The 15,130-nt window shown below is 41.6% G+C and overlaps 1 protein-coding gene across 2 annotated transcripts in view; it reads left to right on the plus strand.

The window, feature by feature from the left end:
• atp10d (ATPase phospholipid transporting 10D) overlaps window positions 1-15,130 on the plus strand; it is a 53,187-nt gene that overhangs the window by 30,370 nt on the left and 7,687 nt on the right. For both annotated transcript variants that reach the window (XM_063908686.1, XM_063908687.1), the window contains 11 exons: window positions 1,203-1,315; window positions 1,905-2,157; window positions 4,729-4,925; window positions 5,764-5,955; window positions 7,732-8,416; window positions 8,503-8,609; window positions 9,594-9,720; window positions 10,155-10,339; window positions 11,710-11,995; window positions 12,210-12,286; window positions 13,094-13,219. In XM_063908686.1, the coding sequence (XP_063764756.1) occupies window positions 1,203-1,315; window positions 1,905-2,157; window positions 4,729-4,925; window positions 5,764-5,955; window positions 7,732-8,416; window positions 8,503-8,609; window positions 9,594-9,720; window positions 10,155-10,339; window positions 11,710-11,995; window positions 12,210-12,286; window positions 13,094-13,219 (2,348 nt within the window). The remainder of the gene's footprint in view (window positions 1-1,202; window positions 1,316-1,904; window positions 2,158-4,728; window positions 4,926-5,763; window positions 5,956-7,731; window positions 8,417-8,502; window positions 8,610-9,593; window positions 9,721-10,154; window positions 10,340-11,709; window positions 11,996-12,209; window positions 12,287-13,093; window positions 13,220-15,130) is intronic.

Here is a 15,130-nt window from a genome sequence, read left to right on the forward strand (position 1 = left end):
CTATTAGGCTCATTATTGAAAGATAATTCAATAATAAAGTGTCCTTCTATCAATTATCCACTTCTTTCCTCGCCTCAGTTCATGTCTCTGTACAGACAGGCCGCCCTATGTATGACAATCTGGCACCTGTTTTCTTAATCTATCTTCTTCAGCTGTTTTAGAGCTGACCCACTTCTTACTTCTGAATATGTGTAAAGCAAGGTTGTAGACATTCTCTTCTTCAGATAATGAAAGGACTAATTATGCTATGAGTCAGAGAGTAAATCTTATCTGACAGAGGCCTTCTGGGCCTGCTTCTCTGGCAAAACGTAACTGGTTATGTCTCTCTGATAATGGTGATTACCGGCTTTCTGTTGGTAAAAGGAGCGGTTTTAAGAGTTAAGAGTAGGTTGGGCAGAAGCTGTGTGACTACTGGTGTCTCAAAGCATACTATGCTGACTATGACTAAAGCAAAGGGAACATATTTAGCTAATTATAAATAATAAACATATCTTTTATGCTTACTAAATATCATAACTAAAGAAAAGTGAGCAAGCATGCCAAATGTGGCTAGAGGACAGTGAACATATAATGCTAGCTTGAAAAAAGGTTTATTCTAACTAAAGCAAAGATTACGTATCTGGCTCACTATAACTACAGAAAAGTGTACATATTATGCTAACTATAACTCGAGAAAAATGTACATATCATGCTAAATATTACTATAAGAAATGTGAACATATTATGCTAGCTATAAACATAGAAACCTGAACATATTATGCCAGCCATAACTGTAGAAACCTGAAAATAGTATGCTAGCTATAACTAAATAAACTTGAACATATATACTAGCTATAACTAGATAAACCAGAACATATTATGCTAGCTAGAGAAACCTGAACATATTATGCTAGCTATTACTAGAGAAACCTTAAATGTCAGCAAATATGGTAACATTTATGTAAAAATTAAGCCTTTTATGATCAGTAGTGAGTGAAGATATAATGCTACTGTAAATTAAACATAGTTTGCTAACTATAACTACAGAAAAATATTATGCTTACTGTGGCTAGACGAAAGTTAAGACATTTTACTAACTTTAATTAGAGAGAATTTCTGCTTTATAATGACATGTAGAGCACTTGAAAAAAAAAAAGCCAGTCTCTGAAAGCCAGTGAACCAGGTTTATTCTGTAGTTGGTCACATTGCTTGCTTTGTTTCAGGTCACGGCCTCTGGCTGAACAACCTCAAAGACCCGGTCTTTATGGTGGATACGGAGACTTCTCCTGCCCTGGCTGGATTCTATGTCTTCTGGACTATGATCATTGTTCTGCAGGTACACATGTTACCATTTCACCAGAAACAATTGCGTTTTTTGCAATTTTATTAGATTCTGTTATTAGCTTAAATTTAGTGTCCATTTCTGGTTTGCTCTGTCAGTGTAAAAGCATGAACCAGTTTAATATTACAAGTTTAAGCAAATGTAACTTGGGCCGAATGTGTCTCAGCATTAAATCCACCTTGTATATAGCGGTCCAGCAATGAGTCCTAAAACCCGGATATTAGGTAGCATTTTAGCATTTAGCACAGTTTGCCCATCTCAAAGGTTTTTGTCTGGATGCCTGAAATAAGGTCTGTGGTTAACACAAGCTTAAAAGATTTGGAAATTTTGTTCTACGTATATCTTCAAATGGGTCTGTAAATATCACATTGGTGAATGTCTGAAGCTTCTTCAGTCCTAAAAAGGCTAAGTGTAAAGAGACTAAATGGGACTGCTGAGCGTCCTCACAAACATTAGCTGCCTTTAGTTTCAGAAGTACTTTATTTATCACAAACTGGGACATTTTTTGAAAGTTAAGTGGAAAGTTTAATGGAAGTCATGCGACTGTTTTATAGGTGCATCATTTAATCCCTTTCCGTTGCAGGTGCTGATCCCCATTTCTCTGTACGTGTCCATTGAAGTTGTGAAACTGGGCCAGATCTACTTCATCCACAATGACTTAGCCCTGTACAACCAGCAGCTGGACTCTAGGATCCAGTGCCGGGCCCTCAACATCACAGAGGACCTGGGTCAGATCCAGTACCTGTTCTCTGATAAAACGGGAACTCTGACGGAGAACAAGATGGTGTTCCGCCGCTGCAGTATCTTCGGGGTTGAATATCCTCATGAGGAAAATGGTAAGAACAGATAATATACACCGCTAGAATACTTTGTCTTTTTCCCGTCTTTGTTGCACACAGATGAATGCCTTTATTAGAGCCAAGTCCAGCAGAAACAATGAAGGCATTTTTAATACAAAAAAACGTACAGGAAATTTGGTGGATGGGTGAGGGTTAGGGTTAAGGAACCAAGAAAAAAGGTGTCCAATAGGTGTGTTTCTCGCTAGGGTCGAGATTATATTTGTACTTTTGGTACTAGGTTTTTGCTTGTTTACTTGGCTGGGTTAACTTTTTAGTTGATTTCTTAAATGTTCATAGGACACACACATACGCACACAAACTGTAGGTTTGTTTCAATCTCAGCTCTCAACCGCTGATTCATTTTTTGTCAGATAGCATTCAAGTTGAATCGGCAATTATGTAAATACAGTGGGGCAAAAAAGTATTTAGTCAGCCACCAATTGTGCAAGTTCTCCCATTTAAAAAGATGAGAGAGGCCTGTAATGTTTATCATAGGTATACCTCAACTATGAGAGACAGAATGAGAAAAATAAATCCAGGAAATCACATTGTAGGATATTTAAAGAACTTATTTTCAAATGATTGTGGAAAATAAGTATTTGGTCAATAACAAAAGTTCATCTCAATACTTTGTTATATACCCTTTGTTGGCAATGACAGAGGTCAAACGTTTTCTGTAAGTCTTCACAAGGTTTTCACACACTGTTGCTGGTATTTTGGCCCATTCCTCCATGCAGATCTCCTCTAAAGCAGTGATGTTTTGGGGCTGTCGCTGGGCAACACGGACTTTCTACTCCCTCCAAAGATTTTCTATGGGGTTGAGATCTGGAGACTGGCTAGGCCACTCCAGGACCTTGAAATGCTTCTTACGAAGCCACTCCTTCGTTGCCCTGGCGGTGTGTTTGGGATCATTGTCATGCTGAAAGACCCAGCCACGCTTCATCTTCAGTGCCCTTGCTGATGGAAGGAGGTTTTCACTCAAAATCTCACGATACATGGCCCCATTCATTCTTTCCTTTACACGGATCAGTTGTCCTGGTCACTTTGCAGAAAAACAGCCCCAAAGCATGATGTTTCCACCCCCATGCTTCACAGTAGGTATGGTGTTCTTTGGATGCAACTCTGCATTCTTTCTCCTCCAAACACGACGAGTTGAGTTTTTACCAAAAAGTTCTATTTTGGTTTCATCTGACCATATGACATTCTCCCAATCCTCTTCTGGATCATCCAAATGCCCTCTAGCAAACTTCAGACGGGCCTGGACATGTACTGGCTTACGCAGGGGGACACGTCTGGAACTGCAGGATTGAAGTCCCTGGCGGCGTAGTGTGTTACTGATGGTAGCCTCTGTTACTTTGGTCCCAGCTCTCTGCAGGTCATTCACTAGGTCCCCCCGTGTGGTTCTGGGATTTTTGCTCACCGTTCTTGTGATCATTTTGACCCCACGGGGTGAGATCTTGCGTGGAGCCCCAGATCGAGGGAGATTAGCAGTGGTCTTGTATGTCTTCCATTTTCTAATAATTGCTCCCACAGTTGATTTCTTCACACCAAGCTGCTTACCTATTGCAGATTCAGTTTTCCCAGCCTGGTGCAGGTCTACAATTTTGTCTCTGGTCTCCTTTGACAGCTCTTTGGTTTTGGCCATAGTGGAGTTTGGAGTATGACTGTTTGAGGTTGTGGACAGGTGTCTTTTATACTGACAACGAGTTCAAAAAGGTGCCATTAATACAGGTAACGAGTGGAGGACAGAGGAGCCTCTTAAAGAAGAAGTTACAGGTCTGTGAGAGCCAGAAATCTTGCTTGTTTGTAGGTGACCAAATACTTATTTTACCGAGGAATTTACCAATTAATTCATTACAAATCCTACAATGTGATTTCCTGGATTGTTTCCATAGTTGAAGTGTACCTATGATGAAAATTACAGGCATCTCTCATCTTTTTAAATGGGAGAACTTGCACAAATGGTGGCTGACTAAATACTTTTTTGCCCCACTGTATAGTGTCCAATTAGACGTGGACATTCCCAGTGCTGGTTATAGGTGCGTTCAGTGTAGAAAGACAGAGAAAGCATGAAAAAAGCAAGCAAATTATTATTTTTTTAAAACAAAAATGGACACAGACAGAAGGTAAGTAGCTACTTTGAAACGTAAACATTGATAACATTAAAGGACAAAATCAGCAGCTGTAAACCAAGCTTAAATGATAACTCCAAAACTGATTGACTTATACAACATCCAGAATGTGTGATGATTAGTATATTATGGGATTTTCCACCGGTGGATCAGACTTTGTTTTGATAACATACCTAGTTCTAACAACATATTTTAAAAAACAGATAGTGTGATGCTGAACAATTATTAGAGTGTACAGTATATCTTCAAATAATGAGATCTGAGAACCTGCTGACATCACAACAAATAAGTGAGATAGGTGAACAGACAGACTATCACAACAACTAAACCTATCAACCACATATAAATACAATGTATTTGTTTATAAGTGTGTGTGTGTGTGTGTGTGTGTGTGTGTGTGTGTGTGTGTGTGTGTGTGTGTGTGTGTGTGTGTCAGCTCGGAGGCTGGAGGTGTATGAGGCTGAGAGGGCCGAAGAGGCGGCTGGTCGCTCGGTGACTCTGCAGTCGGGCCGCAGCAGATCTCTGAGTTGCAGACACAGCTTCGTGTCTCTGCACACACTCACCGCTGCGGAGGAGGAGGAGGAGCTGACCAATCACAGCCAGCCCAGCACCAGAGCCTTCTGCAGCCGAGTGGTAGGACTCACACACACACAGTCATGCATACAAAATCCACTTTTTCATGTCTTTTATAAATAAATGAAGTAAATAGTAAATAAATATGTCTCCGTTCTGTGTAAAGAGACTCAGAATGTTTCAGGACAAAAGATTCCTTCTCTTTTTGTCCTGATCCAGATGTTTTTGCTGCATTATGGGAAACATTGGAGTCAAATGTTTTTGGAGCTTGACAATAGTATGCTATATAGTGATTATTGTTTTTGTCAATAGTGACCAAAGATCATGACATCTTGTCCTTTCAAGCAGACATATTAAACAACGGTTTACATGCATTATAGATTGGTGCAGGAATGAGTCCAAAACATGAAAAGTAGTCATCATTTTTAGAACTTCTTTTCTTGAAATCCATGGTTTTTTGAATGAGTTTTTGGTTAGAGTCCTGAAATAAGGTTTGTGGGTAAAAAGGCTTCAAGATTTTTACATAGAATACGTCAGTAAATACAACACTTGTCAATGTCTGAAGCTTTTAGACTTCTCAAAGGCAACGGTTCCTAACAAGTGGCTAAATGAGACTACTAAACGTCATCACGCCAATATCATACCACATTTAGCTTAGCACTGGCGATGGGAAGTCACCCAACCGTCATGTAGTCCGTCCTGTATATAGCCAAATGGTAGCTATTGTCTTCTGTAGAAAAATCCCATTGCTTTTTGTCCGGGAACCCCTTGTGATAACTAACTTCTGGGTCAGGTGACAAAAATAAAACATCCCTGCAACACTCTTTAGTAACCTGTCAATGTGCGATACATGCTCTGGCTATGATGCATGACATGGTACTGCTATTTGTGTGTTTAGGCAAAGGAGGTGCTGCCAGACCCGGAACTGGTGAGGAAGCTCAACTGGTTCCTTTCTCCTGCATTGGCTCTGAGTGGCGGCTCCTCTGGGTCTCCCTCCAGCCTGGAGCTCACGTACATCACTGACTTCTTCCTGGCTCTGGCCATCTGTAACAGCGTGGTGGTCTCCTCTGCCAGCCAGCCGCGACATGTGGTGAGTGCATGATATCTTCACAGCTAGGGCCGAGATTATAATTGTAGTCTTTGTACTAGGTTTCCACTTGTTTACATGGCTGGGTTGAATTTAAAAAGATTCTAACTTTTATGTTTTAACTGTTATTGCTCTGGTTTACTGCTGAGAGCAATGAAGATAAGTTGGAAAGATCTTCTTTGAAGAGAATGTAGACTTAATTGATTTCTTAGGTGTATGCACAACACACACATACACACTCACACTGTAGGTGTGTTTCAATCTCAGGTCTCAACATCTGATTTCTTTTGGTTCCATTTTAGCATCATGGTCACAGTCCTTTAAGACTGAGTATGTAGTTATGTTTTCATTCAAATGTTTAAATGACATCTCAAAATGTTTTTTTAAAATAACTAACTGTCTTGTGGACAAATCATCCTCCACACTAACTTTCTGTCACGCTCTAGTCCCTCAGCACTAAGGTTTCTTGTCATCAAGCAGTAACACACTCTTGTATATTTGTAGCCAAAGAACTAACACTGATTTGTAGTCTCTTCCTCCACCAGTAAGGCTCTCTTGAGGACTCCTCCTCCAGCAGTAACGCTCTGTCATAGACTCGTCCTCTAGCAATAACACTCTTTGTAGACCAGTCCTCCAGCTGTTACTGTCTTTCTTGGACTCGTACATTAGCAGTAACACTCTCTCGTTGACTTGTCTTCCACGTTCTCGTAGACCCTTCCTCGAGCAGTAACGTTCCTCTGTAGACTCATCTTCGAACAGAAATGCTGTCTCGAATACTTTCTCTCGAGCAGTAACACTTTTCTTAGACCATTCCTCCATCAGTAGTGCTCTCTTGAGGACTTATCCTAAAGCAGTAAAACATTCTCGTAGTCTCCTCATGCTTTAACGCTCTCACGTAGACTTGTCCTCGAGCAATAACGCTCTCTCGTAGACTATAATGCCAAGAACTTAAACTCTCTGGTTGACTTGTCCTCCAGTCATTACTCTATCTCATAGACTCGTAGCCCAGGATCTAACTCTCTTTTGTGGACTTATCTTCAAACAGTACTGGTCTCTCATAGACTCATCCTTTAGCAATAACGCTGTCGAGGACTCCTCCTCCAGCAGTAACGCTCTCTCATAGACTCGTCCTCTAGCAATAACACTCTTTGTAGATCAGTTCTCCAGCAGTTACTGTCTTTCTTTGACTTGAACTTTAACAGTAACACTCTCTCGTGGACTTGTCTTCAACAATCTTGTAGACTCATTCTCCAGCAGTAATGCTCCCTTGTGGACCTTTCCTAAAGCAGTAAAACATACTCGCAGTCTCCTCCTCGAACATTAACGCTCTCTTTTAGACCTGTTCTCCAGTCAAGACTCTCTCTCTTTTGGACTCGTAGCCCAGGTTCTAACTCTCTTTTGTGGACTTATCTTCAAACAGTACTGGTCTCTCGTTGACTCATCCTTAAGCAATAACGCTGTCGAGGACTCGTCTTTCAGCAGTAATGCTCTCTTGTGGACTTGTTCTCTTGCAGTCACGTTTCTTGTAGACACATCATTAAGCAATCACAGACTCCCGTAGACTTGTATCCCAAGATCTAACCCCCTCCGACCCGTCCTGCAGCAGTTACACTCTTGTAGACTCCTAACGCTCTTTCGTAGACTCGTCCCTCCAGCACAAGTGTACCTCCATGCGTTTTGGGGATTGCGTTTGGAGGGGGGCCTGAAGGTAGGGCCCTGTTTTTTTCCACATTTCCTTACAAAAGCTGATCCCTTCTCTTTTCTGTCTTTTTCCTGCAGGTGCGTGAAGAACAGACACCTCTCAAGTCCCTGGAGGAAATCAAGATGATATTCCAGCGCCTGAGCTTCTCTCCATTCTTAGCCCTCCCCATCCTGTCCCCTCCCAAGATCAAAGTCAGCCCTCTTAGCTTCACCCATAGGATGTTTGCCAGAGGGAAGACCGGCTTGTTGAACATCTCCCCGTCAAGTAACAGCACAACGGACGAGTCAGAATCAAGCCTAGAGGGCCACCTGGAAACCTCTAGCTTGAGACCTAAAGAGGACTTATCTTCTAGACTTATGGAAGGGAATTCTGGACAGACAGATTTCAGGGAGGTAAAGGATGATTTCATAGATGCAAAGATGGACGGGGCCAGGCAGGATGCGGAGGACTTGACCATAGAAGAGGATTGTAAGAGTGACACTGAAGAAGAACTGCTGTACGAGGCGGAGAGTCCGGACGAGGCGGCTCTGGTCCATGCGGCCAAGGCGTACTGCTGCACCCTGAGGGGCCGCTCTGCAGAGAGCCTGCTGGTGGATCTGCCTGGTATCGGCTCCCTGCCTGTCCCGCTGCTCCACATCCTGCCCTTCGACTCCAACAGGAAGAAGATGTCAGTGGTGGTCCGCCACCCGCTCACAGGGCAGGTGGTGGTCTACACCAAGGGAGCGGACTCCGCCATCATGGACCTGACTGAGTCATCAAAAGGTTGGTAATGGGGTGAATGGGAGCTGAGATATTTGGTCTTTGCCTGACAGGTGTTACAGCAATGTTTTTCCTTCTGGTGTGTGCAGGTGCAGAGGAGGCTCAAGAGACCTCCAGACACATCAGAGAACAAACCCAAAACCACTTAGACAGCTATGCCAGAGAAGGCCTCCGCACACTCTGTATCGCCAAAAAGGTAACTCTTCAGGAAGGCGAAAGAAAATAGCTTTGTGCATTATTATCAAAAATGTTCTTGCACATTTTCTCACACATTATTTACTGTCATGGAATCCTGTGGCTCTAAACAGAAGTACACTTTGAAGCAATGGGGCTCCTACACACCTTCAATCTACACCAGGGGTGTCCAAACTTTTTTCACTGAGGGCCACATACAGAAAGACGTACGGAGGGCTGGGCCCCTCACTAGAGATCAGCTATATTGCCTCATAAGTTAGGTTATAAGTCAGCAAAATCAATCAAATGTAGGTAAATGATGCTTGATACTTGAATATGCTTTAAGAAAAATAAAACTGCCTTCACATAGAATTTTAGTTATTTTGTTACAAAAAGATTTGGCAGTCCATCCCTTAAACTTCAGATGCTTATATTAAGGGGAAATATGGAGGGTTTATTTCCAGCTTGTTGTCTAAAAAAGGTATTGGGCATATGAATACTACTGTGTAATGTACTGTATGTTTACATATATAATTGAGAAGTACAATATAAGATAAGAACAAGTGTCAGGTGTGGGCCATATCCCATTATACTTTTAGAATTAGCTGAGGGCTGATTCATAACGGTCCACGGGCCGCATTTGGCCCCCAGGTCTTAGTTTGGACACCCGTGATCTATACCCTACAGTCCAACATTGGGGTAGAGATTTAAAGTTGTTTTTTAATTGCCAACTATATTACAGCATGTGTAAGCCTAGAGTACATTGACTATTAGGGTTACAAATATTGATCATATATTGTAAGGTTGAACTCAACTGATATTTGTTGCCACTTGTTTGTGAGTACATTTTAATGCAGCTTGGTAAATTCAAGTCACAAAAAAGATTCTTATAAGCTATTTTTATGACGTTTCAACAGCGCAACACTGACCTGTCTCCGGCCAGAGTCATTGAAAGGTGGTGTCACTTGTAAAGCCACTCAATAAGTGTGTGTGGTTATGTGTGCAGGTTCTGGAAGAGGAGGAGTACCAGGTGTGGCGGAAGGGACAGCTGCTGGCAGAGAACAGCATAGAGAACAGAGAGGAGATGCTGATGGAGTCTGCTCTCAGACTGGAGACTGACCTCACACTGCTGGGTGAGAATCACTGACACAGGAAGCCCCTGGGACCAGCAGTGCTTACAGTGGTGTTCCCATTAGAAAAATTGGTACAAGTCAACATGACCCAATGTTTTCAATGTGCTGGACAAATGGGAGGAGTCCATCTGAATATTATCTGTGTTTACTATCAAGCTTGAAAATAAATGATAGGACCCTATGCAAAGAATGACATCATTAGGGCATGTAGATTTATATTTCATTGGAAGAATTTCAAATTGAACATCAACAGAATTGTGCAAGACGCAAATAAAATATTGCGCAACTCTCTGCTGTCAGCTAGGGAAATTATTTTCACCCGACATTATGACCGGAGAGATATACAATTTTCTGACTCAAAGACCTGTAAATACCGGCTAACGGAAACACTGACTTCGTGTTCTGTCTCTGTGTGTGTTTGTGTGTGTGTTCAGGCAGCACAGGCATTGTGGACAGACTGCAGGAGGAAGTCCCAGAGACAATAGAAGCTCTGCAGAAGGCTGGGATCAAAGTATGGATCCTCACCGGAGACAAAAAAGAAACTGCCATCAACATCGCCTACGCCTGCAAGCTCCTCTGTCCCAACGACCAGCTGCTGACGGCCAGCTGTGGCAGCAAGGTAGTGGGGGGGATCAGCACGTGTGCAGGGTTTAATGGGGAAAGGTCATGTTGGTCTGTTGTAGGTCCTGTAAATAAAATAAAATACCATAAAATATAAGACTCAGGAGGACAAACATAGGGCACTGTATGTTGTGTTTGAGGATGTTCTAATACATACAGTAGGTGTCAACTTAGCTTTCAATGTAGAAGGTAAAAGCCACGCTGCATGGTAGTGCACATGAACATCACTTCCGTGGCTGTTTTTGCTCAAACCAAAAACATACGAACCAAAAAAACGCAATCAAAACCATCTTCTGAGTTCACCATTGGGACAGGAGAGAGGCTACACATCTTCTGTCGCAGACTGAAAACCCACCTTTTTCACTTTTATCTTGGCCATTAACACAAAAAAAGTAGCACTGAAGAGTTTAGCCCGTTTGAAACTATTGCACCAGCACATTGGTTTGACTTATTTGAAGCAAAACTATCTGCATATTTTTTGTTGTTTTGAGTTTGAATCTTTATGTTAATTGTACTTATTCCAAGTCGCTTTGGATAAAAGCGTCAGGGAAATTAAATGCAATCGAATGTAATGTGAAGGTAGCGATCTTACGCAGTATAAAATCCATTGTCCGAGTGACCTTATTTTCCTAAAGTTTTGACAGTCAAACAATCCATTAACACATTTTATGCCTTATCTTGCCATTCTGGAAAGAAACAAGTTCAGTTACCAGATTAACTAAAGTAATGACCCATGACCAAAATGACTGTCAATAAAACATAATAACAATGTTCCACTATTAAATATGAAAAACAATGAATAGCTCCAACACAGCATGTGCAAACTAACATCTCTCCAGCTGATGGGAGGGTAAAACAAAGTCAGCCAGTAGCTTGAAGAATACATTGTTGTCCTAAACGCAATGCATTTAATATTCAAATAACATAAAGAGGAAACGCCTTTATGTGACAAGAAGTGTATTCAACCATGAAGTTACAAATTCAAAAAGCATGCATATTTACTTTCAATAAGCCAAAGTATTGTTGGCTATTGACTTTTTGTATTTATTTAATGGCGTATGTACACATATTTATTCATTTATTTAACAGGGACAGTGCACATTGATCAACATTTCTGTAAATATGCCAGAGTTAGCCAAGAGGCTACTTTTCATTTTAAACTAAATTTCATTTTAAACAAGTAAATAACAATCAATAAACACAAAAACACACATAAAACATGCAACATGCAGTACTAGCAGCACATTTGCCATAATGAACACACAGATTGAAAGGGTGAATATAAAACCAGTGTCACAGTAGTTGTAAGTGTAGTGCATGTACTCTGAGTGTACGCCACAGTACTGATGAATTTCTGTCACTCATCAGGATGCGTGTGCAGCTTTACTCCTCGAGCTCCAACTGGAAGTGCAGCGCGGGGGAGTACCTGCAGCAGGGAATCCTGGCAAGTCTTCATCAGGCGGTGTGGCGGGCTTCGTCCTTGTGATAGATGGCCGGATGCTGGACTGGGCCCTGCAGGACGAGCTGAAGGAAGACTTCCTGCTGCTGAGCTGTAGCTGCAAGGCGGTCATCTGCTGCAGGTCCACCCCCCTGCAGAAGAGCCAGGTGGTCCGGCTGGTCCGAGACCACCTCAGCGTCATGACCCTCGCAGTGGGTAAGACCGCTGGGAAGATTAACCAAGTTCTTTGTTTGTGAAAGATGCATTCAAAGAGATTCAAAGTGTCTTTTTTTATTGTTTATTTAAAACTATCCCTCAGCTATAAGTATGAATCAGTTCAGATATTAATAATAACAAAACCAAAAATATAAAACATAAATAGTGACTTTAGGGGTGGGAAACTTGTAATTAGTATTTTCCTTCCAATAAGGTGATGGAGCCAATGATGTGAGCATGATTCAGGTGGCTGATGTGGGCATCGGGATATCTGGACAGGAGGGGATGCAGGTAAGGAGTTGTTATCCCAACAGTGCTTCACTATAAGTCTTTATGACAGACTGGATTGCTTGCTTTTGTGACATTAAAAACTCTTTAGCAGCTTCGAACTCAGCGTCAATTATAGTCGATTGTGACAGATCGAGAATATGCTTCACAGCTGGTAGGAGGGGCATCAATGACCGCTAGGGGGGGCACGGCCCTCGAATGCCCCCCCTTAGCGCCGGCACTGGGTGCCAGTCAGGTCAGGCCTGACAGTTTTTGAAGTAAAGGTCAAGTCAAACCCTACAAAGGGTTACTGTCCTACTCTAAAAACAACCGTAATTGTTTTAGAATGGTAGTTGTAGCGGCTAATTAAAGAAATCAAATAGAACTTAACATAAACTAAAACTGCCGCTAGGGCAGCAGTAATCAAATCTTACCCAGGTAAATATTCATTGTCCCGGTGAGAAATGTCACCTTTGTTCCTTTATTTTCTTGAAATCCAATAATTCTCATACATTGAACAATGTTTTCACTGTTTCACCTTTACCATGTTTCTCCTGGTAATAAAAACATATGCTTAAACTGGTGCACCTATCCCTCCACCACCTGTGTCCAATATATAAAAATCACCAGGTGCTCCTTCAAAATAAAAGCATAGAGAGCTACTGAAACTAAAAACTAATTACGATAAGCAATGATTCATTTAATATAAACAAAAAACAGTTAGAGCTAACGTTGTCAATATATAGCTCAAACATTAGTCAACGACAGCTGTATGAACATTTTTATGTGTTTGTTTGATAAATATTTGAGTCCCTGTATGTTGTTTCCCAGGCGGTGATGTCCAGTGACTTCGCCATCTCCAGGTTCAAACACCTGAGGAAGCTGCTGCTGGTCCACGGGCACTGGTGTTACACTCGACTCGCAAACATGATCCTCTACTTCATCTACAAGAATGTGGTACGAGTTATTTTCTGAATCTGCTGAGTCATGTTTGTATAACATGTAGTTCAGACACGAACAGTAGGAGAAGTGACACAGTAACTTTATTCTCAGAAATAGTGGGTATGAACAAAACAAGGGTTGAAGGTCCCCTATGATACTATTTTCCAACAATATATTCCAGCTCTCAGATATATACAGAACCTGTCTCTGATTGGCTGAAACACCAAACAGATCATTGTAGCATCCCATAAACCCCTCTGTTTCAGCCCTGTTCCTAAAGTGCTGCCTCTGTGTCTGAAGCTTGAAATGCTAATGAGCTGCTGCTGGCCACGCCCCTCTGAGAGATGATTGGTTAATAAAACTCAATGGTGCTCTAGGAGGAGATTCAGCTAATAAGGTGGGCGGGGGTTGGTTATTGGCTAATGGTTACACAACCCAAAGACATTGTGACATCACAAAGTGAACTAAATCTAAACTGCTCATTTGCAGACAGTTTTTATAGAGATGGATCAGGACAAAAAAACATGTTTATGTTTAAAAGACATGAAAAAGTGGATTTGGCAACCTTTAAAGGTCTCCTATTATGCTATATGTCAACAATATATTGTAGGGCAATATCTATACAACACATGTTTCTGAAGTGTTTTGCTCAAAATACCAAACAGATCACCCATTGTAGAATGCCTCATCCCCCTCTATTTCAGCCCTGTTCCGGAAGAGCTGATTCTGTGACTGTTGCTTTAAAGGTCTCATATTGTGGCCGTTTTTACTGATCATAATTCCATTGTTGAGGTGTACTAGACTAGATTTACGTTGTTCAACGCTCCAAAATCACATTGGTTTTCTCATACAGCATCTCTGTATAGTATCTGTATTCACTCTCTGTCCTAACACCTTGTCGGAACTCCTTTCAGTCTTCCAACAGTAAATGGTCGGTTGGCAGAGGGTGTTCCTATTGGTCAATAGCAATGGGCGTGCCTACTTGCCGATTGGTCTCCAGATTTAGTGACGTCAGTAGCCCCTGAAAGTAAAAAATGGAAAAAGATAAATCCCCAGCGAGGCGTGGGAGGGCAGCATAGACACGTCTTTTCTGCTTTATGGCTAAACGCTGCCATGGTTAAACCACATATTATGTTCAAACCACATCAAGTATTATTTCTGAAACACTTCTCAGTGTTTACCACTAGAACAGAGACATTATACATCGGGTAAAATAAATATTGAACATGTCCTTTTTCTCTGTAAATATGTGTCTATTGACATGAAATGTTCATCAGATGTCGGTAACATCCCATGCAATCCACACATGCAAAGAAATCAAACCATAGATGTCCATAAATTAAGTTATGTGTATTAAAATGGAATGACACAGGGAAAAAGTATTGAACACATGAAGAAAGGGAGCTGCAAAAAAGCATGGAAAGCCAAGACACCCGCTGAAATCTATCAGTGATTAGAAAGCAATCCTGCCCCTTCAGTGCAAATTAATATCAGCTGGTTCAGTCCCAACTGATGGCCTATAAAAAGGTGTCAAGGTGTCCCACAAGAAAGATCTCATGATGGGTAAACCTTATTACTGCAAAACATGCTGATGGCATTGGTTACAGAAGGATTTCTAAACATCTGAATGTTCCAGTGAGCACTGTTGGGGCCATAATCCGGAAGTGGAAAGAACATCATTTCACCATAAACCAGCCACGACCAGGTGCTCCTCGCAAGATTTCTGACAGAGGATTGAAAAGAATTATCAGAAGAGTTGTCCAAGAGCCAAGGACCACTTGTGGAGACCTTCAGAAAGACCTGGAATCAGCAGGTACAATTGTTTCAAATGGCCTGTACGCACGCTCACCACGAAAGACTCCATTGCTGAAGAAAAAGCATGGTGAAGCTCGTTTAAAGTTTGCTGCTCAACATTTAGACAAGCCT

This window comes from Eleginops maclovinus, chromosome 19, assembly GCF_036324505.1.
Source record: "Eleginops maclovinus isolate JMC-PN-2008 ecotype Puerto Natales chromosome 19, JC_Emac_rtc_rv5, whole genome shotgun sequence".
Lineage (NCBI taxonomy): Eukaryota > Metazoa > Chordata > Actinopteri > Perciformes > Eleginopidae > Eleginops > Eleginops maclovinus.